This window comes from Malus sylvestris, chromosome 13, assembly GCF_916048215.2.
Source record: "Malus sylvestris chromosome 13, drMalSylv7.2, whole genome shotgun sequence".
Taxonomy (NCBI): Eukaryota; Viridiplantae; Streptophyta; class Magnoliopsida; order Rosales; family Rosaceae; genus Malus; species Malus sylvestris.
The window spans coordinates 19,984,844-20,007,740 of NC_062272.1; the positions used below are offsets into that span (position 1 = coordinate 19,984,844).

Here is a 22,897-nt window from a genome sequence, read left to right on the forward strand (position 1 = left end):
ATACAAATAGAAAAATAACTTGCATTAGACCTATATCATATCCATGGAGATAAATTTGATGAGCTCTGTCCAAGAAAACCTAGTGCATGGTTTTTACAGTTTCACAATTTAGTTTAGTGAAACAGAAGTTGAAATATTTGGTAACCCTATCATAATATGATTGCAAAGAAAATCATATTGTTTAGATTATGCATTTGTCCACTTTTTCGTAGTCCTAACTTGAAATGGACTTCTTTTTGCAAATTTTGAATTTGTATTTTCTAAAATGGGTATAGAGAAAATTTTATGAATGAAAAGAAGTAAGTTGAGTGTAGAAAGAAGTTATATGGGTTCAAATAAAATTTTTATTTTTCAATTTATTTGATCTAACTATCGGAAATTGAGAGGGTGAATGGCACCACCCTATGTAAAACCCTTACTTTTGTAATTATCTCATTAGTTAATGAGACTTACCATAAAAACCACCATGGAGTGGCCTAGTGGTTGGGATGAAGTACAAACATGTATTCAACACGGCACATCTTTAATTTAATTCATGACGCTGGTGAATCACATGATGGTAGTCAAGAGGAAGCTGAACTACCTCTGTGAGTTTTTTTGACCTCCAAAATGATAGACTGCAATATCCAAACCACTAATTGATTTTTTATTTTTTATTTTTTTAAAGGAGACTTACCATAAAAGTGGTCTTCCCATTTCTTTCCATACATGAAAAGACAAAATCGACAAGGAAAAAAAGGGACATTCAGAAAGTCAGTAGGCCTAGAACAAACAAAAGAAAAATACATAGAATAAACGTAGCTATAGAAAACTAACTTTTTGGATTTCAAGTTTCAACAACACAAATTTGGTGTCCATCCACCGAGAGCGTAATATGGTTGTTAATAACTTGATACAACACAAATTGAACTGTCCTCTTTTATTTAGCTCGTAATTGTCGGATGACGACACAAATTTTGTACCTCAGCCTTTATTTATTATTAATTTTTTATTCACAATACAGTTTAAAACAAGGAATTATATGTGGGAATAAAATTTTGTAACTAAACTTTTATTTCTTACTGGTGACATATTATTTGTTTTGCAAATTTGATAAAAATTTGGTTTCCCTTGTATTATTATTTTTATCTAAATGATGTTTACCTTGTAAAATTATGACTAAGGATTTCCTAATTAGTAACTACTAACTATATATGTTTTTTTTTTTTTTTGTCAAACAATAGATTTTGTTAGATTAGCCACAAACAGGGTTCGAACCCTTGTCAATATGTAAGAGCTCAACTCATTTCCACTACTGTAGTAAATGATCACTTGCAATAACTATATATGTTCAGTAACTATATATACACGCTAACTATGCAACGTACAAATAATGAAATAAGATCGAAATTATTTGTGTTATTAATGAAAAGAGCAAGGAGCTGGAGAAAGCTGGTAGACATTGATGACCATGATGATTTATTTGGAACTACAAATTCAAATATAAAATTCTTTTTCCTTTGAAATATCTTAGACCGGGATAATACTTATATTATCATATTCACAGCATAACAACATGAACATCGATTCCTTACCGATTGTTCTACAAAAAATACATACCACTAGCAGAAGCTACCATTTACGGGAATTGATGTGGGGTATGGAGAAATTATCGCATCGTATATGATACGACCTTCCTATCCAAAAAAAAATTGGTCACATAACTAACATATGAGTGTTTGACGGTTCAAGCATGTTTCTAATATGGAAAAGGGGATAATATATAGAAACTGTGTCACAAATGGCATGCTGGATTAAGACAGCCTAAGGGGGAAGCTTCGTTGAAACTTACACAAAAGAAAATCCAGTCATTAATTTGGCGGAAGAAATCCCATGCATTTTCCACAAGAAAACGTCAAAGTGTACAGGCTAGGGCTTCTTCAGACAAGTGTTGTTCTTGATGAACTTTAGCAATTTCCTTTTAGAGGAAGGTTTTGGTGAACACGTTAATCTACACAATATCTCTTTACTCTTAATGTACAAGCATGACAGACGCACATTAGGCATTAGTTAAATTGGTCAAGACAATGTGTCCGATCCTTACGACTAAGTTTGGATTTTCTTCACATATGTTACTAGGATTTAAAATATCACATAGTCAAAATTGGACGCGTAAATCGCCTTATTTTATTTGAATGATATTAAGTAGGAATTTTATTGGTTTATATTCTTTTTCTACCAGATTGGAATAAGTGCTCGAACCAGAGTTCACGGCCAAAGAGTCCCAAAAAAAAATTCATAAGATTGATGTCATCAAAAGGCGAGTTTACAAAAAGCCAATTCCAAAAAACAAAATAAAAGTAAGCGAAACTAAGCCTAACGAGTGGTCTACCTAATCTTTGCCTAAAAAAAGGAAAAGGCAATAATGCAACTTTTGATGTTCATTTTATTAGGGTTGCATTGAAAATTCTTGTGAAAATGAGCTCTACCTTAGTTCTCAGGGTCCTAATATAAATTCGTCCAGATAAAATCTTAGAGCTCAAATTAGCCTACCTATAGTGTGGTTTAGTCGAACTTTTCATCCCCTTAATGTAAAAATATCGATGTACTAAAAAAAAGGAGCCCAATGCAAAAAAATGCACGTTAGGTCTTTGAAACGGCTCAAATCATTTTGATAATAAGAAATTTGATCTGTTTTGCCGAGAAGGTCTACTGTTCGAGTCCATATAACCCTAAAACCTAAAAATTAAATTAAAATTGAAAATATGCTATGATCATTTATATTCTTTTTCTACCGGATTTCGAGAATTACTCTGGTCATAGTATATTGTGAAAATGACTGTTTTACTAAACTCTTCTTTATTTCTTTTTTTTTTCAATCCAAATATTCAATCCAAATATTGAAACGGTATGATATAGAATGAATCAATAATTTTCTATTTGCTGATTAATTAGTACATATAGGACTTTTTAAAACCAAGAAAATTCCTATTCAATACCATTCAAGCAAAAAAGAACAATAATTCATTCCAAAAAGATGGCCAACATATAATTTATAAGGAACTTGAGTCATTGACAACCAGCTGGTAGGCTGGTATACATGTGGCTAACAGGGTGATGTAAATATACAATTAACAACAAAAATTGTTTTAATTAGTATAATCACATTGCTAAAGTTGTCATTCATGTTTTAAATTGTTGACTGAAACAACAACCACTGTAGATCAATAGTACGTCCTAACTAATTACGTTAATCGACCCACCAAAGCATTAAAATCTTTCACTCAAACAAGAGTAGTATATATAGATAGAAAACGGTAGCAACCGTAGAATTTTGCATGTCTGCAAGCAGTGATCCGTACAAATTCAAACGATCGTTTTGCAAAAATTTGTTGCAGATTAGGGAACAAGAGCCACAGCGTGCCTTGGTGTGTTCATTACACTAATAAAATGGACGGATACTCATCGACGATTAGCAGAAGCACTGCATGTAGCGTGGGGTACATATATACGTACCCATGTTTTCCTCTCACTATTGAACCAGGTGTATATATGTAAAGCCATATATATCATCAGAGTTCAGAGACAATATATTGAATATATTATATATATGTGTGTGTGTGTAAAACGATCACTATATATTCTTGAATTAAAACGGTGGCAACTGTAGAATTTCGCATATCTGCAAAGCATAGTCGTACAAATTAAAAAAAAATTGCCAAATTTGATGGTAGATCAACGATCAAGCCACATCGTACCTTGGTGTGTGCGCAATACAAAAACATAAACAGATGGAAGTTTGCTGACGAGTTCAACAGAAAAACTTGCAATGAAACGAGGTGTAAGTATCCATGTTTTTCTATCGCTATTCAACAAGGTGTATGTAAGAGTTCAGGGAAACAATATATTGAACGTAGACAAGACATGCAACCATATATATTGCTCAACTCTAATCAATCTCAGCCACCCAGAAACCAACAACGTCCAACCCTTTTCATTTTTTTCATGCACTACCTATAATATCCCAACGCCAAGCCAAGTGTATGTATACATTTATATACACATATATACGTGTATAAATTTATACGTAACGTGCCCAGATCACACGTGCATGATGCATGCAAGGATATATACGCAGCCATTCATACTACAATATTATGAACTCGTAATATAAAAATCTACCCAAATAAAAATAATGAAAACAAAATATATAAGGCAAAACATGATTAAATAGATCAGATTAAACAAGTTAAATAACAACAAAGCACCGGAATTCGAAAGGCCGGCCGACCTCCATTTCTGTGTTCTCTTTAAGTTTCTTCATCATCATCGTCATCCTACAAATAAAATACAACAAAGCAAAACACAGAGATAATGTCATCACCACGAACAGATTCTAGAGAGAGAGATCTAGAGAGAGAAAGAGTCACTGCAGTTGCATGATTTGGTTTTCGATCTCACTGGCCACCTTCAGACTCACTCACTCACTCACTCCCTATTCACGAATCATGCACTTTTGGTTCGAGAACTCCAACAACTTTTTTTTTTTTTTTTTTCCACTACCAACTACAACAACTTACTGGCTGACGTGGACCAAAACTGCTCCATCCAATCACGCCGTGCCACGTCTCCACCCTTCGCAAACACCTCTAGGCCCTACCCCATCCTACCATACGTATCGTCACATCTGAATCCACTTCGCCAGTTGCGTGGGGTTCACAATCCCCGGAATGTGGGCCCCATCCGTCTTCAGTAAGCTCGCCACCTCAGCGTAACTCTCCTGCGCTGCGCCCGTACCGGATCCTTTTCCTGATTCGACCGGCTTCCCCTTCCTCGGCTCGGCTGAGAAGCTAGCCGCCAGGGGAACCGCCTCGGCTAGAGCCGGGTCGAACTTCTGACCGAACAGTGTGCCCTTGGTTAAATACTCGTACGCCATGTGGCCCGCCAGAAGCCAGTTTGCCGAGAGCGGCGAAGCTGTCGTTTTGCTCGGAGGTTTTGGAGCTGTCGTTGAGCTTGGAGCCCTTGGAGCCTTCGGAGCCGGTAGTTTAAAGCCGTTCGATGGGGTCTCCTTTCGCTTTCTTGAAGCGACAGGTGGCAAAATCCTACGGCTGTGGTTTTGTGCGAAATTCATCCTTTTTCAAAACTCCATGCCACGTCAGAAAACGAACTTCGAAATGGAAAAGGCCTTGAGCGGGTAAAACCGTCAATTGCTGTCCCGAGGGGGTGGGGGGCGGGTGAAAGCGTAAAATAAGGGTAGACTGCTATTGAAAACGTAAGGGTGGGGATTTGTGGTGACAGAAAAGTAATTTCACAAAAAAGCTTTTTAGAGAGAGAGAGAGAGAGGAAAAAACAGGAAAACTTAGAACAAAGATAAACAACAAATAAATATGGTAAATTACGAAATGAAAGGAGGTGGGCGTCGGGATTGGGGGTTAGGTTAGAGGCTGAAGCTCGATGGGTGAAATCGGATCCGAATAGCTCTTACGTGAACCGAATCGGGCGACGGATCAGATTGTATGTGCGGAGGAGTGAGAGGAGGGGGCCGCCAGAGTACGCCGGAGAATGGGTGGATGCGGCGGTCGAGATCGGAAACCCAGAATACAAAAGGAGGAAGATAGAAGATTGGGGATTATAAAGAGGAGGGGGTGGGGAAGAGGGAGACTGAGAGAAACGGCGTGGTTCGTGAATTTATAGGAAGACTGATAGTACATATGCCCCTGGATTTGAGGGAATTAACTTAAATGCCATTGTAAATTTCAAATGACTATAGCCATTGGGTTTCGTGGTTGCTGGCAAGGGCATTGGGCCGCGGATTTATTATACTTTCCTACACAAAAAATGCGATCATGCCCATAAATTTATAAGAGCAAAATGCTAAAAACTATCACCCACACATGCGAAAGTTTGTTCGTGATAGATGTAATTGAGTTTCATAACACATTTACCCACAAAAAATAGATTTACTAGAAAGGAAATTGTTATTTGCACTTTAAAACTCTTATTTTGCACTCCTCTTAAATATATTTTTCTTTTTAAATATAGAAATTTAGAATGTAAAATGAGAATTTTGAAGTCCATAAACAATTCCTACAAAAAATAAGCATAATTTCTTTCCGCGTCATATTATGCATAAAATAATCATTGAATTAAAAAATAGGTGGTTCCACTTTAATTTTGAAATTGGCATGCTTGAAAAATTAAATATGAAATTTAAGTGAGGGAAGTGTTGTTCATCTCATACTCTCCTTCATTATCATTCATATTAGTTCTCGCACCAATCCATAACTTCTCCGACCCCAAAATATGATTAACGACACACATGGGCAACCATAAGTAACAAGGGTGATGCTAGTGAGACGACCATCTACTTAAGACTATTTTTTGTAGATTATATGATGTAGCGGTTGGTGGTTAGGTTCCTTCTTGAAAAGAAATACAATCATCAATTGTTGTATGATGGTCTACGAAATATGGTCTAAAAATGTGATCCACGTTAGGCTCGAGTTGTGGAGTCAATGTAACATCATGCTTTTGCATTAAATGTCTGATGTGGAATTGGTTTCACGTGTAACTCACTATGACCACTCAGAACAACATATTTGTATAAATACTTTGAAGGACAGTTATGAGTCGATTTTATATTATACTAGTATTTGCCTATACACTTTGTGTGTATGAACACATTTTTTTAGAAAATGAGAAGGAGGGGGAGAAAGAGAACATGGGGGAGTGGAAGGTTTTGTTTTTGGTTTTTTATTTTTATTTTTATAAATATTTGAGATATTTTAACATCACCTGTAGGTGAGGTTTCAATTAAAAATAGTAAAATTTGAATCTATGAAATTACATTATTGCCCATCATTTTTTTTTGTGTGATAAAAGACTAATTCGTCTTTTCACCCTCTTTTGGTTAACAAAGAGGGTTTTATTAATTAGTAGAGATATTATTCCCTATTCTTGGTATATTTTGGTTATTATTTTGGTGAGATTTTGATGCTTTGCTATGTGTTTTTACTGTAGGACATGTGAACTTGTTATGAGCATAAAGTATTCAAACGGTGGAATTTTTTGGTGATTCCAATTGGAGGGGTTCATGAATCTGTCAAGAAGGTTGTATCAAAATTTCATAATTTTATCCTGAAGCCTCTGATCGTGGATCAATTAATTTATGCCCAGTGAGCAGTGTTGGCAGATTGGGCTGCAGAGCTTATTTGCAACTTTTGGGCTGGAAGATGATGGATTTTGGACTTGGGCTCTTCTTAGAACTTGAAGAGGAGGTCCTAATTTTTAATTTGAGTCATTTTGGGCCTATTTTGGAGCCCTGGAGGTCCAAAAACGTGGCTATCTCTGTGTTAGGCGAATTTCCTAGTCATAATAGAAATGTAATTCCCAGTAATCCTTTTATTATTTTATTTCCTAGTTTTTAGAAAACCTTTTCTATGGGGGTTTTAATTTGGAGTAGTATAAATAAGGCTTTTTAGCCATTAGGGGAAGAACGCATGCATTATTTTGGAGAACTTCAGATTTTTTACCTACAAGGTGTTTTCAATCCTTTTTTCTAGTTAATATATTTTCTTTAGTGTTTATTATGATTGGTCGTAACTAGTTCTTTTGCAAGGGCAAAGCCATAAGCCTTAGTATGAATATGTGATTTTATTAATTTGCATATGAATCGATGCATGCTTGCTTTGAATTATTAATTACTGTGATTAAAATATCTAATTGTCATAGTGATTCGCAACTATTAGGGCTTTTCGACAAGTAATTTGATGCAATTTCTGTTGGAACATCACCCTGAAATTGAATAGGGTTTCTTGTGATTAGTAATTGTAAGTTCACTTAAGGCGAACATCACGCTCTTAAGGGTTACATGATTTTTCAAAGGGTTTTCACAAAACTTAATGAGTCTTGCATGTTTATATTTGATATGAACATCACAGACGGGTTGCATGTTAGATATACGTTTTCGCTTGAACATCACGAGGAAAATATGCATTAGGAAAACCTAACCTTCAAAGCATGTAAGTGGAAATTGTAATTGGTAAAATTGCATAGGATTGTTAATGGTGACAGCATAACCCTAGTGTTTAAATTGTTTTCTAAAACCTTTTTATTTTGCTTTCTTTACTTTGTCAATTATTTAATTATTTTTATTTAAATTCGTTTTTATTATTTTAAATTTCAAAATTAACTTTTTCGAAATTTGTTTTAAATAATTAATTAAGAGTTGGTTTTAAATAAAAATTATTTATTCAATCCCTGTGGAAAATGTGACACACCTCGACCCGGCATGTCCATTAGGACTCTGAATCGAGCTGCGCTGGCCGACACCTGGAAGGTGACGAAGCCATAAAGTGTGATGATGTGGAAAAATGTGAATAAATTTAAACCTAAGAGTGCCTAAATACCAGGGTGCGTTGGTGAATGGGAAGGAACGCACTTCACACGTGATGTTAGAGCATAAGTAAGTACAGTAAAGTGGAATAAGAATCATACCCTCGAAAGAATCTAAAATATTAAGAATCGCCACGAATCTTCGACGATAAGAAATCTCAAGGTTGAGTGGCTCTAGAAATGAAATTTTAATAAAAACCATATAAAACATTATAACCTCTTGCTACAACACCTGTATAGTTTCCAGAAAAATCATACCACGTATCAATGTGAATCAAAGTATATCAACTGTAAATCCATAATTATACTACAACATAACATCTCATCAATAATATCAATAATCATGCGATTAATAACACATACTAGCATGCAAGTCGAAGTCACCTATGATGACATGTACGACTGCACCCATATCTCATCAATCAACGCTAGCATATAAGCCGAAGCACTTATAGTGACATGTACAACTGCACCCATATCTCATCAATCAATGCTAACATATAAGTCGGAGTCACTTATAGTGACCTGTACAACTTATCACATATTTCATCACATATGCTAGCTCATCACATATTTCATCACATATGCTAGCTTATCACATATTTCATCACATATTTAAGCTCATCACATTTTTCATCACATATGCTAGCTTATCACATATTTCATCACATATGCTAGCTCATCACATTTTTCATCACATATGCTAGCTCATCACATACTTCATCATATATGCTAGCTTATCATATATTTCATAACATATGCTAGCTCATCACATTTTTCATCATATATGCTAGCTCATCACATATTTCATCATATATGCTAGCTTATCATATATTTCATCATATATGCTAGTTCATCACATAGTTCATCATATATGTTAGCTCATCACATATGCTAGCTCATAAGTCAGAGTCACCTCTAATGACCTATACGACCTATCCATAGCTTAATAAGTATACCTGCATACCAGTCGGAACCACCTAAAGTGGTCTGTACAATAGGACTGGGTGTAAATAAATACGCTCAAGTGCTACGATCACGTGAAGACTGTGTTAATAATCACGGGTCAACTACGAGTCAGAACCACCTATGGTGGTCTGTACGACAGGATTGTGCACCTACCTTGGATCTAAGGTGAGCATAAGGTACAGGAGGTGAACATCACGTGGAGGACTGTGCCCTGGCCACGGGCGGGAGCACTAACACCGAGGTGTAGGTTTATGAGTTCTCAATGTATCTCAACATAATATGTACAACTTATGGGCAACTCGTACGACAGTGTGGGAGTTGCTTAAAACATGCATGTAGTCATGCCATAACTCCATCATTTCAACTAATACCATAAACTTACCTGAACTTACATGGGTGTCCTACGTTCACCTTTGCACTTCAAGCGTTCACAATAATTATGTGCAGGTAATATACATATAGATAAACCATGATGCAATTTGATACTCAACATATCATAGCATTATCAATTATATACATATATATATGGCATAAAATGCATAAGCTGTAACGCCCTACTCTCGAACTATTTATTTTCGAACATAATTATCGGTGATAAGCCTAACTAGACACTAGTTTAATTAACTATCATTATTTACGTTTCCTTACTTCAAATTCTTGATTCTTCACACATTAATTTATGACCAACAATTAATCACCAAGTAGTAAGGTTAACTCTCACACTTTCCACCAATGTCCCTCACATTACTCAATTCCCTAACAAGACTATTACCTCAATTATTTAGTCTCACTTCTTGTATGGCTGCATCTAACATCTCGTTAAACTGCCTATGTACCCTAAATAGGGATCAAGTCATTCGTAGTTCACAATAATTTTTCAAAGCATTCACAATAATCATAAGCAATAATCAATTTATAAACATTTATGGAATTGTCAATCATATACATACATATATATATATATATATATATATATATATAATACACGATAGAATGGAAAAGACCCACTCACCTGAGGTCTGTGTTACGACTCCCTACCATGCATATCGAGACATCACGAACCATTGTCGCCTATGACCAATTATCAAATCACATCTCAGAGTTCTGACCGATAAAATACATAATTTACATAAAACGCATCCCTACGTAATTCAATTCGGAAGATCTGCATCACGGATTTCTGATCCGTTGCTTCCAAAGATCCACATTATGCTTCTAGAACAACATCCTAAGGTTTCATTATGATCCAACGGTCGGATCTCCGCCAATTGCCAAAATCAAGTGACGGTCAACATTTTATTTTATGAACTTACAATTCCAATTCGGGAAGATCCATACATTGGATTCCCGATCCATAAGTTTCTATGGTTCTCAAATATTACGTATTATAACATATTAAGTTTGGTGACGATCCAACAGTCGGATCGTCGATTCATATAATGACCTATTAACGTAACGTAGAGAATTTAGATTCCAACAATCAACCTACGTCATACAACTACCAAAACTGAACTCAAGGCATCTAATTAGCCTAAGATTAATATTGACGGCCCCCTGGCCACGCGCCACCCCGGCTCACCGAAAAATTTAACTACTTCTAAAAATTCTCAAAAATGACAGAAATAAAGATCTCAAAGAGTAGAGCAAACTTTATACCTGCGACCAAGGCCAATTTGTCCTGGAAGAGCCCCAATTTTGCTAAAACCCGTCAGAAAACCCTAGTTTTGGGTGCCCTCGATTTGGCTTCCAACTTGCTCCGACGCCTCCACCACTGCTTGGGCTTTGTTCCTGGGTTCTAGAGGAATGTTCTAGTGGTGGTAATTGAAGGAGATGGTTTCACGATTGATGGATTTCGAGCAAGGGTCTCACGGCACCCCCGTGGTTTATTTCAATGATTTACACCCAAATCCCTTCCAAATTTGGGTGGAAATGGAAGAGGGGAGGTCAAGGGATGATTTCCAGGTGAAGAATGGGTGACTTTCGTCGAAAAAAATGGTGGAATCTAGCCGGAATTGGAACCGGGTCGAAACCGGTTTTGCTATGGTTGCACGGGTCAGCTGGGTTGGGTGCTCCACACCTCCCTCCTTTCCCTCCTGGTTCTTCTCTCCCATTTGTCACTCTCACTCTCCTCCTTTCTTGATTGGGCAGTGCCTATCTTCTTTCTCTCCCTCTCCACTTCGCTGCCATCAGGCAGCCTTCCTCATTTTCTTTTTTTTTCTTTTTTTTCTTTTTCCCCTTAATTTTTTTCTAACCCCTCAATTAATAAAAATAACAATAACTATAAGAAATGAATAGAATAATGAATAACAACCCTTAAAAATTTATAAAATCGTAAAATTTAGGACGAATTGTCACAAAACGACCTTGCTTAAGCCGTTATACTACGACAACCTTGTACCCTTGCAAGTATTTTTAAGTGTTTTTATCCTTACTTTTGCAGATGGTAAAAATCATATCAAGAAATTGGCACCATTGCTGGGATTGTTCTAAATAATTAGCTAAGGATTAGTATAAATACAAGTTATTTATTCAATCCCTGTGGAAAACGACCTTCCTTGAGCATTTATACTACGACAACCTTGTACTCTTGCAAGTATTTTTAAGTGTTTTTACTTTTTATCCCTACTTTTGCAGACGGTAACAATCCCTATCAGACAATATAGGTATTTTTGAAAACTTTTATCCTAAAGGTTAAATGGAAGTTTTTAAGGACTTTTCATTAGTTTTCCCAAAGTTGAAAGGTATGGAACAAAGCATTCTCACTAGTGTCTTTTTTCTCAAGGTATAAAGATATATTTACCCTAACAAGCAAGAAAATAAATTAGTGAACCTCTCACTTAGGCCTTCCATAGTAGGCCCAAAAAAATTGAGTGTCATACAATGTATTGAACTCATATAAGAACCACACATCTACAATGGGCTGAAAATTTTGAGTGTAAAACCAATATCTTAAACTCATGTGTGAGTTCAACATATTGAACTCACACTAGTATAGCAGGAGTATTATAAGTATCAAACTCAGGTTGTCTAATTTTTATATATAAATCTCCACTCACTTAAACTACTGTGAAGGCCTTACAAACAAAGAAAATTACTACAAAACTATAATATTAAGTGACAACATTTTAATTAGTGTTGGTTCTTTAAATTTTTTAACAATCAATAAGGATTGTTTGACTCGCTAGCTTCTTGTCGCACCTAAATTATTCCTACTTGGACTTGGCATGATTCCTAGTCTTGCGGTGGATTTTGCCTTGCACTATACCTTGTTTGTGGCTTTATAGTACCGGCTTTCTCTTAGAGCAATTCCAACGTCAAAAAATTGCTCCAACAACCCAAATATGTGAGGGCAAGTGGTGAACCAAACCAAGCTCGACCCAATGCATGTACAAGAATTGCACAGCCTTTCGTCTGCTGGCTTGGTTGACGTCAGTTACCTTTTTTTTTTTTTTTTGTAGTTGGCACGTGCAACACATGCATAGAATCAAGGTTTGATGTTGGAGTCAACATCAACTGCCAATGTGCCCCCCCCCCACATCAGCTCTAATGGAAGAGCCTAACAGCTTTGTGACGTGGCATGATAAGAGTCATTGGATTTCCAACGACCTAATGATCTAGGATGTTGATACAATTTTCCGTTGTCCTTCGATTTGACAAAAATGCACTTGCAAAACAATCAACACCTTTGATCAATGACCAAAACCGAAAGCCTCACACGCCTACGATGAGTGGGGGAGGGGATTTTAGCCAATGTATCTTTGAAACCTATGTCAATCTATCTTAATAGAGTGAGTGTTTAGAATTTTCTGTGTATAGAAAAGCTTATCCATTTTTTGTGGAGAAATCGGGTATTTATAGGGAGTATGGCCCGCCTTTAGGTGGGATTTAGTGAGAATATTCCCAAGATATTGTGTAAATAATATCTTGGAATAATTGTGAAGATATCTCAAAATAAATGTGATTAAGATTACTTACTTGACAGGATTTGTCTTCAATTGGCAAGTGTATTAATAATAGGATTTAGGGATACTCCTATCATTAAATACCTTTTTTCCATATGCAGAGGAGTTCTAAGCAGTTGTAGTCCACTACCTGCATGTCCAGGAATGCTGAGGGGGAATTTAAATATACCCTGCTCATTTAATAAGGGCAATCTTGTCTTTTTTGGTTGAAAATCTACGTGTCGCTTGCAGGATTTTTGGGATTATTTTTTAATCCACATGGGCCATTAGAGTTTCGGCAGTAAATGTTTATGAAAAAATAACCGTTGTGACATGTGACACAGTTGGTGTAGTGGATTCCATAATAAAAACAAACAAACAATCAGGATTAAACCGACTGTTAAAAATGGAAAAAATATATATTTATTTTTATTATAGAAAGGATAATACTTGCATTCCTCCCCTCCCCCTTTTTCAAGGGTACGAGCATATTCCCTCACTTACAAACAACGCATCTTCATTATAGAAATTCCTTTATCGAAACTGTTTACTCTTTTAATCTTCATTTGAAGATCATCTCTTTAAAAAAAATCATTTGAAATAGATATCGTTTAGTCATCTAAATGTATCAAATAAATAAATCTATGAACTGGGTACTATTTGGATGATAAAATGATTCGTAAGTGAAGGAATGAGTCCATCCCACATTAGAACTCAATATTTATTTTTTGTACAATCTCCGGAGAATCAGCTTATCTCCCAACGGGTGGAAAATCTGGTGCTGGACCAAATCAGGATTGCCAGTCCTTTTTAAGCCTTTTTAATCGCAATTTAACATGTACTACGTAAGCATATAAGTATAACTGCCACATGCAGATTCCCCAAAACAAAAGATGCTGTCTTCCACTTGTTTCTTTTCCTTAGCAAATGAAAAATATAAGACACAAAAGGTGGGCAAAGACGAGCCCTAGCAATTTCAGTATAAAGTGCAACAGAATGTACGGCCTGCGAAATAGTTGCTGAACAAAGAGTACAAAGCCCGACAAAACACAAGGAAAACCCAAATAGCCCAACATCTAGGTTCAAGATCTACAAAGGAATGCAATTGAAAGCAAGGTATAAAATATCGATGATATTGGAAATATCGGTAGTCTAAAAACATGAAAATTTCGATGGAAATATCGGGATATTATCGATATCGATAAAAATTGAATAAAAACCACGGAAATTGTAAGAAAAACTTGGAAATTTTTATTGAAACTTTGCAGGATATTTATTTAGTTAATTATCTATTAGTTTATCACAAAAAATTGGAAGGAAATGCATTGCATGATAGATATAACTGATTTAAGTTGATTATATAGCGAGCTAGCAAACATTGTGAGTGTAGAAAATATGTAGTAATTAATGAAAGAAGTTTAAACACACTATAATCATTTATATATAATGAATTAGTACAATATTTTACACTTTATACATTGCATAGTAAGATACATGAGTGACTTAGCAAGGTTTAAAATATTGATGATATCAGAAATATTGGTAGTCCAAAAACATGAAAATTTCGATGGAAATATCGGGATATTATGGATATTTTAGACCATGATTGAAAGTAATGCGTATTATTCTCAATGTTGTCATATTATGCATTTGAAGAATGAATAAATAAGTGGGTCTCACGTTAGTTGAGTGTCGCATAACAGCTAGGAGGCTTGTTTAATCTCATACTCGGTGGACGATGCCAAAATTCAGTTCCTATTCAGTTCCCCTACTAGAGATACTCATCTTGCACCTTTTGTACTTGATAATGAAACACTTTAAAACGTCGTAGTATTGTAGGACCAACTAATTACTGATCTAAAGTTAGGACAAGGGGATATTGTTGATGCTAAAGACATGAGCTGAAGCATGTTTTTAGGGAGCGGAATGTGTTGCTGATAAGTTAGCAAATTGAATTTTTAATATGGATCTTGGCAGCCTTGTCTTCAATGCTCCCCAGCATGGATTGGATCAACTCTCTCGATGACATTTTTGGGGTTGCTAAGCTGCGTTTTACTTGAGCTTATGTTTTAAGTTAGGTTGTTTTGGGTTTCTAACCCCCTTTCTATACCCCAAAAAAAAAAACAAAACAATAAAAGACTAATTATTGATTTTGATCTACAAGAAGCTTTTTTTCTTTCTTTCTAAATGAGTCTCAAGTTCGAATATCTCATTCCATATATACGTATATCTAGATAAATTAAGAAGAATAGCTTTGGCACACTAGGCAAATACCAGTGCCTAACCTTTTATCAATTTTCTTTATCTACAAATTGATTCAGCTTAAAATTAAATTATTACAGTCAAGTGTAGTTGCTCAAACTGGCAGACCCTAATCGACAAAATAATGGACTTGAATAGGCAGAACTACATGGTAAGTAATCCAGCAAAGTGAGACAGATCGATCAAATATGAAAATTAGATCTGACGACGTGACTAATTTCACTTCCAAAACTGACAGGCATGGCCAGCACTGGTGCTACTTTACCCTAGAAACCACTTCACCATCCTATTGGTAGAAAATATAGATATACAAATTTATTTATTTTTAATAAAAGTATTGATAAAATTACAATGGGGTGGGTGTATGTTATATCAAATCCACTGGTGGAGCCACATTAAGGGCTACCCTAGTTTATAACCCAGGTAATTTTTGGTGAAAATTAAAATTTTACAAGTAATTTTTATAGATTTTCAAATGTAATCCATTATATATTTAGTCATTGATCTGAATTCTCTCGGTTTAAATATTTAAAATTATATAATAAAGTTTATAAATCATTTATTTTTCTTATATCTCCTTTCTCAACGCTTGTGCATGTACAAGTCTGAATTTAGACACATATTTGTTTAATAAAGAAAACTCTTGGCTCACTTTATGAAATTTTTCTTAAGCTAGTTGATATTGTGAAAAATACAGTATCAAATTTCTTTGTTTATGAAAATTTAAATCTTTAAACTAGCCTGTTCGGTGAAAAATTCTTAGCCCCGCCATTGATCAAATCATTAAGATTTAGTTGAAACTAGAGAAAAATTTCAAGATTTCAAATTGTGAAATGGGCTTAGCAAAACTTCTATAGTGAATTGGGATATATCATCGATATTTATTATTATTTTTTATCTCACAGGTATAAAGTGAAATTTATATTTCACCACCTCTACTACAATGTCGATCCTTGATTCTTTAGACCTACTTCAACTCTTTGTGTAAAACTCAAATTGTAGGTTCTAAACTTACCTAACTTGCTCCAACCCTTAGGGCAAATATAAGTTAAAACTCAAAACTCATTTCTAGGCCAAATATAGCCCAGGATTCCCCCTTGAGTTAGTGGGGCTGACCCACCATATATTTATATATATTTTTGTTTTATATTTATAATTCATTTAATTCAACGGTTAAGATCTAATTTGATGAAATCCATTAGTAAAAAAAATATCTAACGGTCCAAATTTAAATCCAACGGCTAAAGTAATTAAAAAAAATATTTTATGTGTTTCATATTCTTTCATAGTGTTTCACGAGTTTCATGGCGTCGGTTAATGATTTTTCAATATTTGTCGAAATCTAAATATTTTTTTTGTTAAAATGTTTATAAAATTAAATTAGGATAATCTACATAATTTTTTTCTTTTAAAAAAGTTACTTTAAGAAAAAAAAACCTAAATTCATTCTTTAATAATTTAGGGCTAAAATTTTAACCTAGAAGAATTGGAAAAAAAAAATTATTCCTAGATTAAAACTTAAATTTTTCGAACTAAAAATTTCAACACAAAAATTAAAGATGATCTTAGATATTTTGACAGAAATATCGTGAATTATTTAAACATTGGTTGCACATCTACTACGACTAGATCTTGACAATTTTATCTTTATGATGAATTTACGTTGCCCAACCAAGAATCCTCTTGTCATCAATGACAATTGCAAAGCTCCACTTATTTGAAATTCACGAGTGTAGATGGAGGAAGCATTTGGTGACGGCAAGTAAGAGTAGGGGTGGCCTCTGACGAGGGTGTAAGAGTAGGGTTGCCGCTGACGTGGGTGACTAAGTTGCTGCTGGCGGGAAATCTAAACATTCGTAAATTGTGTCTATTCATCATATTTAGAAATTATTTTAAATTATTTTATTTAAAATTAAACAGAAATAGTACCTAATAAAAATTGATTACATAATTTATGATAAACTAACATAATTCAAAATTCTTAAAATTCTCACAAAGAAAATCAAGAGAATATTTTGTTGGACCGGCGGGGACTGCCGAGATTGGTGTGGGTGGGGACGGAAGCGATGGCTGCTAGTTTTTTAACTTTTATTTTGTTTAGTTTTATTAAAAAGTGAACACTGTTTAGTTGTCAAATCCTCATTAATATTGTACCCTAACTCATTAATAAAAGCAATATTTGAATGCATTATGGGCAAAATATTGGACCAAATTCAGCTGGTACTAGCTAGTGTTATGTTTAATGTCATTGGAAAACACTTTCATGCAAAACAACTGGAATTTTTTTTGAAATTTTAACGAAAATCTTTTGTAACTGTTTATTTTTAAGAGTAGGGTTGCCGCTGACGTGGGTGACTAAGTTGCTACTGGCGGGAAATCTAAACATTCGTAAATTGTGTCTATTCATCATATTTAGAAATTATTTTATTTAAAATTAAACAGAAGGGAGCATTTTTGCTCACCACCATAAACTATGGTGTATGCTCACCATACACCTAATCAATTGACACATGTCATTTCACTTAACTCTAGTTAATTTTCACATTAAATCTTAGTTTTTCAATTTTGAAAAAAAATTAACCAAGATTAAGTGAAATGACACATGTCCATTGATTAAGTGTATGGTGAGCATACACCATAGTTTATGGTGGTGAGCAAAAATGCTCCCTTAAACAGAAATAGAACCTAATAAAAATTGATTACATAATTTATGATAAACTAACATAATTCAAAATTCTTAAAATTCTCACAAAGAAAATCAAGAGAATATTTTGTTGGACCGGCGGGGACTGCCGAGATTGGTGTGGGTGGGGACGGAAGCGGTGGCTGCTAGTTTTTTAACTTTTATTTTGTTTAGTTTTATTAAAAAGTGAACATTGTTTAGTTGTCAAATCCTCATTAATATTGTACCCTAACTCATTAATAAAAGCAATATTTGAATGCATTATGGGCAAAATATTGGACCAAATTCATGCAAAACAACTGGAATTTTTTTTGAAATTTTAACGAAAATCTTTTGTTACTGTTTATTTTAAAGAAAAATCATATTTTTACACTAAAAAGTCAATTTTGGTACTATTCACTTTACCTTTTATTTTGTCCTTATTGTTAAAATTTAAAATTTTCAAACATTTTTCATTAGTTTTATTTTTTTTTATTTTTTTAATCTAATACTTCAATTCAGCATGCTATATATCCACACGATATATGGCATAATTAAGGGTTTGTTTGATTTTTTTAGATCTAATTAATTACTAACTTATTTAGCTACAATCACCAAAAATAAAGGAAATATAGAGATCCAAATTATTATAGATAATGTGAAGAAAAAAAACTGAAACACCTCAATCTTACATATAAAGCCAACAGCCCAATCAATGGTAATTTTTGGGATCACAAGCTTCACTAAAAATAATTGGACATAAATGCCCATAAAACAAAAAACTTCAAAAGCAATTCAAAATAATGTAGAGATATTTTTATCATATAACTAATCTTTTTAATAATTAATTCTTTTTGTATAGTTTTTATTTTTATTTTTATTTTTTTATAATTAATACCTCAGAATAGACTAGCAATAATGTGATTCAACCAGTTATTTATTAAATATTATTTTTCTATTTTTAAATACGTTCAAAACATCTTAAGAGGCGCGTAATGCCGGTTATAAAAAAGGTATTTCACAAGCGCATAATAATGTGATTCAATAGTTGTCAAATGATTGTTTTTTTTCTTCGAACAAACGATATTATTTACACTAAGGGGGATGCGGTGGGTTTAGCCTCACAATAGGCTAGCAACATTGTGATTCAATTAGTTGTTTATTAAATATTATTTTCTATATTTTTAAACACATTCAAAACATCTTAAGAGGCTCGTAGTGCTGGTTATAAAAAAAAGTCTTTCACACGCGCATAATAATATAATTAGTTGTCAAATGATTTTTTTTTTCCGAACAAACAATATTATCTACACTAAAGGGAATGGGGTGGGCTTAGCCTCACAATAGGCTAGCAATAATATGATTCAATTAGTTGTTTATTAAATATTATTTTCTCTATTTTTAAACACATTCAAAATATATTAAGAGGCGCATAGTGCTGGTTATAAAAAAGGTTTTTCGCACGCGCATAATAATGGAATTCGATTAGTTGTCAAATGATTGTTTTTTTTTCTTTTCGAACAAACGATATTATCTACACTAAGGAGGAGGAGGTGGGCTTAGCCTCACATTGGGTTAGCAATAATGTGATTCACTCAGTTGTTTATTAAATATTATTTTCTCTATTTTTAAACACATCCAAAACATCATAAGAGCCGCGTACAGCCGATGATAAAAAAGATATTTTACATGCGCACAATAATGTGATTCAATCAGTTGTATTATTTTCTCTATTTTAAACACTTAAGCTGACACACCCATACCAGAATGTCCACAAGGACTCCGAATCGAGTTGTGTTAGCCCATACCTGGAAGGTGACGAAGTCATAAAGTGTAGTGATGTGAAAAATGTGAATAAATTTAAACCTAAAGGTGCCTAAATACAAGAGTGCGCATATGAGCAGGAATGAACCTATTTCACACGTGATGTCAGAGCAAAGTATAGTACAGTAAAATAGGGTGAGAATTATACCATCAAAGGTAATCGTCTACACTAAGATTTGCCAATAATCCTTGTTGATACGAAACCTTTGCTACTAGAACATGAAGGGGCGAAAAACAAGAGTGAGTGAGCCTGAAATTAAAGTTTTAATAAAACCTTTCTGAAAACATTATAACCCTTCGCCATAAAACAAGTATAGTTTTCAAAATATACATACTACGTATAGTATGAAAATACTTACCGTAGCCTGTAAAATCTTAAGAATTCAATACGGCACAATATTTCGTAGGTTAGGTAAGCACATAACGTTCGTATTCACATAATCTCACATAAGCAAACATATCATATCAAGTGCTCATTGACACATGCTGACACACGAGTTCATAAGAGTTATTTTGACATGAACAGGATTGGGTGTAACAATAATATACGCTCTAGTACTACAATCACGTGAAGATTGGCGCTATGCACAGCACATACGAGTTGGAGTTGCCTATGGCAACCTGTACAACATGATTGGCAACTATAATGGATCCATAGTGACCATACAATGTGATGTGCACATACACGTGAAAAACAGGCCCTGGGTCGGGCAAGTACCAACACCGGTGCAACAAACGATGAGCAGATAACATCAATATAGTCATGCCATAGCAATTTGATCATTCTGGTCAACATAATAGTAATAAATAAGATGTTACTCAAGGTCGTAATTAAAATCCCATAAAAGTGCTCATACCTGTGCATCCCGTAGGATTTCTGATAATTTCAAAATTTTCCGTTATTTCGCTAATTCTTATAAGCATTAGTCTAATCTAGGCATGCATAGGAAATTCTTTTTCAAATGTATAATTTGGAAACTAAATAAATATATTGTTTGTACCATACTTGACCAATCCCGAAACTACTGAGCACCAGTCAATGTTATACCGTCAAGGACCCAGAAGAGTTTCCCTCAAACCAAGAGGCCAATTACAGCGCGACACGTGTCGACATCAGAAGCCAATCATAGCACGACACGTGTCAACATTAGAAGCCAATCATAACACAACACGTGTCAATGTTAAAATGAAACTAGAAACTCTATTTTATAAATAGAGATCATTCTCGCACAATATTTCCTAATGTTATTTGTACTAAATCATTCACTTGTACTCACTAAAGAAGAGCTTGAACCTATGTACTTGTGTAAACCCTTCATAATTAATGAGAACTCTTCTACTCCGTGGACATAGCCAATCTGGGTGAACCACGTACATCTTGTGTTTGCTTCCCTATCTTTATCCATTTACATACTTATCCATACTAATGACCGGAGCAATCTAGCGAAGGTCACAAACTTAACACTTTCTGTTGTACCAAAGTCCTCACTGATTTTGTGCATCAATATTTGGCGCCGTCTGTGAGAACGATATTTATTCTCACTCTCTTCAACTTTGTTAAGCTGGTTTCCACCATTCGTACACTCTCTTTTGACCAGGCATCCCTCTCCAACATGGGGAGCAAAGGAAGCCACAGCACACAAAATGACACCCCTCTTGCACCTAGTGCGAAGCAACGAAAGAAGGAAGGAAAAAAGGGTTGCTCTTCAAGCTAAAGTCGATGAGCTAGAATCTCAAAACAACAAGATAGTAATGAAGAATGAGGTCCTCTATGAGCAGTATGAGAAGCTCTTTGAGATGCTCCACGAAATTAGGCGTACTCAAACACGTGAACTCGTTACCCTTATGGACATCAATCATCATCTGGATGCCTCCCAACAAGGAGGGTCACCTTTCTTCGACATGGGTATCCCTGATGAGGAGCGAGCTAATCATCAAAACATTGATCAATATGAGACTTCTCTCAACCCAGCTGCTTCGACCCGAAACAGGAGAAGTGGAGGAAGACACCTCTTTGCAGAAAGATTGGAAAGATCGAAAACCGTTTATCGTGACTGCCGAGACTTCCTAAAGCAACGTCGAGAGAATCCCCTCCACATAAGCTCGAAGATCAATGATCCAAGGGTTTCTGAAAGACTCGGTCCTCTCCCACGTCCCAGGCTGGCTACCAATTTGGGGAAAGGGCAACAAGTCCTAGAGAAACACGAAGGTATAGGGGACTCAGAGATGTTTCGATAGACATACCTTGAAAGTCAGTACGGCGAGTCCAGGGAAAAATCACATGCTCTTGATCAAACCTTCCTACTTCCAAGAGGAGATGGAGATTTATGAAAGAAAGCTTCAGTGGTACATGACTCCACTCAGGACCCTATTGTCCTACAGCTTCTTAAGGAAGTAAACAAGTTGAAGGCCAAACGACAAGCTGAGATACCTGATTGGAACCAACCTAGGCCTGGCCCTCTTACAAGGAAGATCCTCGACACCCCCTCTAAGCAAAGACAAAGCAGAAGCTTGGCTTGCAACTCTATTCTGGAAAGGAGGACTCGATTGAACACTTTAACCTCTTTGAGTCCACCATGGCATACCGGATGCACACCAACGAAGAGCGATGTCTTCTCTTCCCCTCCACCCTCTCTGGCGGAGCTCTAAACTGGTATTACCGTCTTCCACCTAAGACGATAGACTCATTTGAGGAATTGAGGAAACTATTTGTTTCTCAACATATTTTCCAAACCGATCGCTTGCATTCTACAGATGACTTATACACTATTCGCCAGAAGCGGGACGAGTCACTATGAGAGTACATCGGTCGCTTCAGCCATGAGTATTCTCGCTGTGCTGAGGCAGATGACAAGACCGCCATCAA

General features: G+C 35.2%; 1 protein-coding gene across 1 annotated transcript; it reads right to left on the bottom strand.

Moving 5' to 3' along the window:
* Positions 1-4,190: 4,190 nt before the first annotated feature.
* LOC126597795 (uncharacterized) lies at positions 4,191-5,650 on the bottom strand. The gene has a single exon (XM_050264626.1). The coding sequence runs from the start codon at positions 5,108-5,110 to the stop codon at positions 4,661-4,663; it is 450 nt and encodes a 149-aa protein (XP_050120583.1). The 5' UTR covers positions 5,111-5,650; the 3' UTR covers positions 4,191-4,660.
* Between the last annotated feature and the right edge of the window lie 17,247 nt (positions 5,651-22,897).

Bases quoted from the DNA above. Each gene is read 5' to 3' on its own strand.
- LOC126597795 (XM_050264626.1), bottom strand. From the start codon at position 5,110: ATGAATTTCGCACAAAACCACAGCCGTAGGATTTTGCCACCTGTCGCT.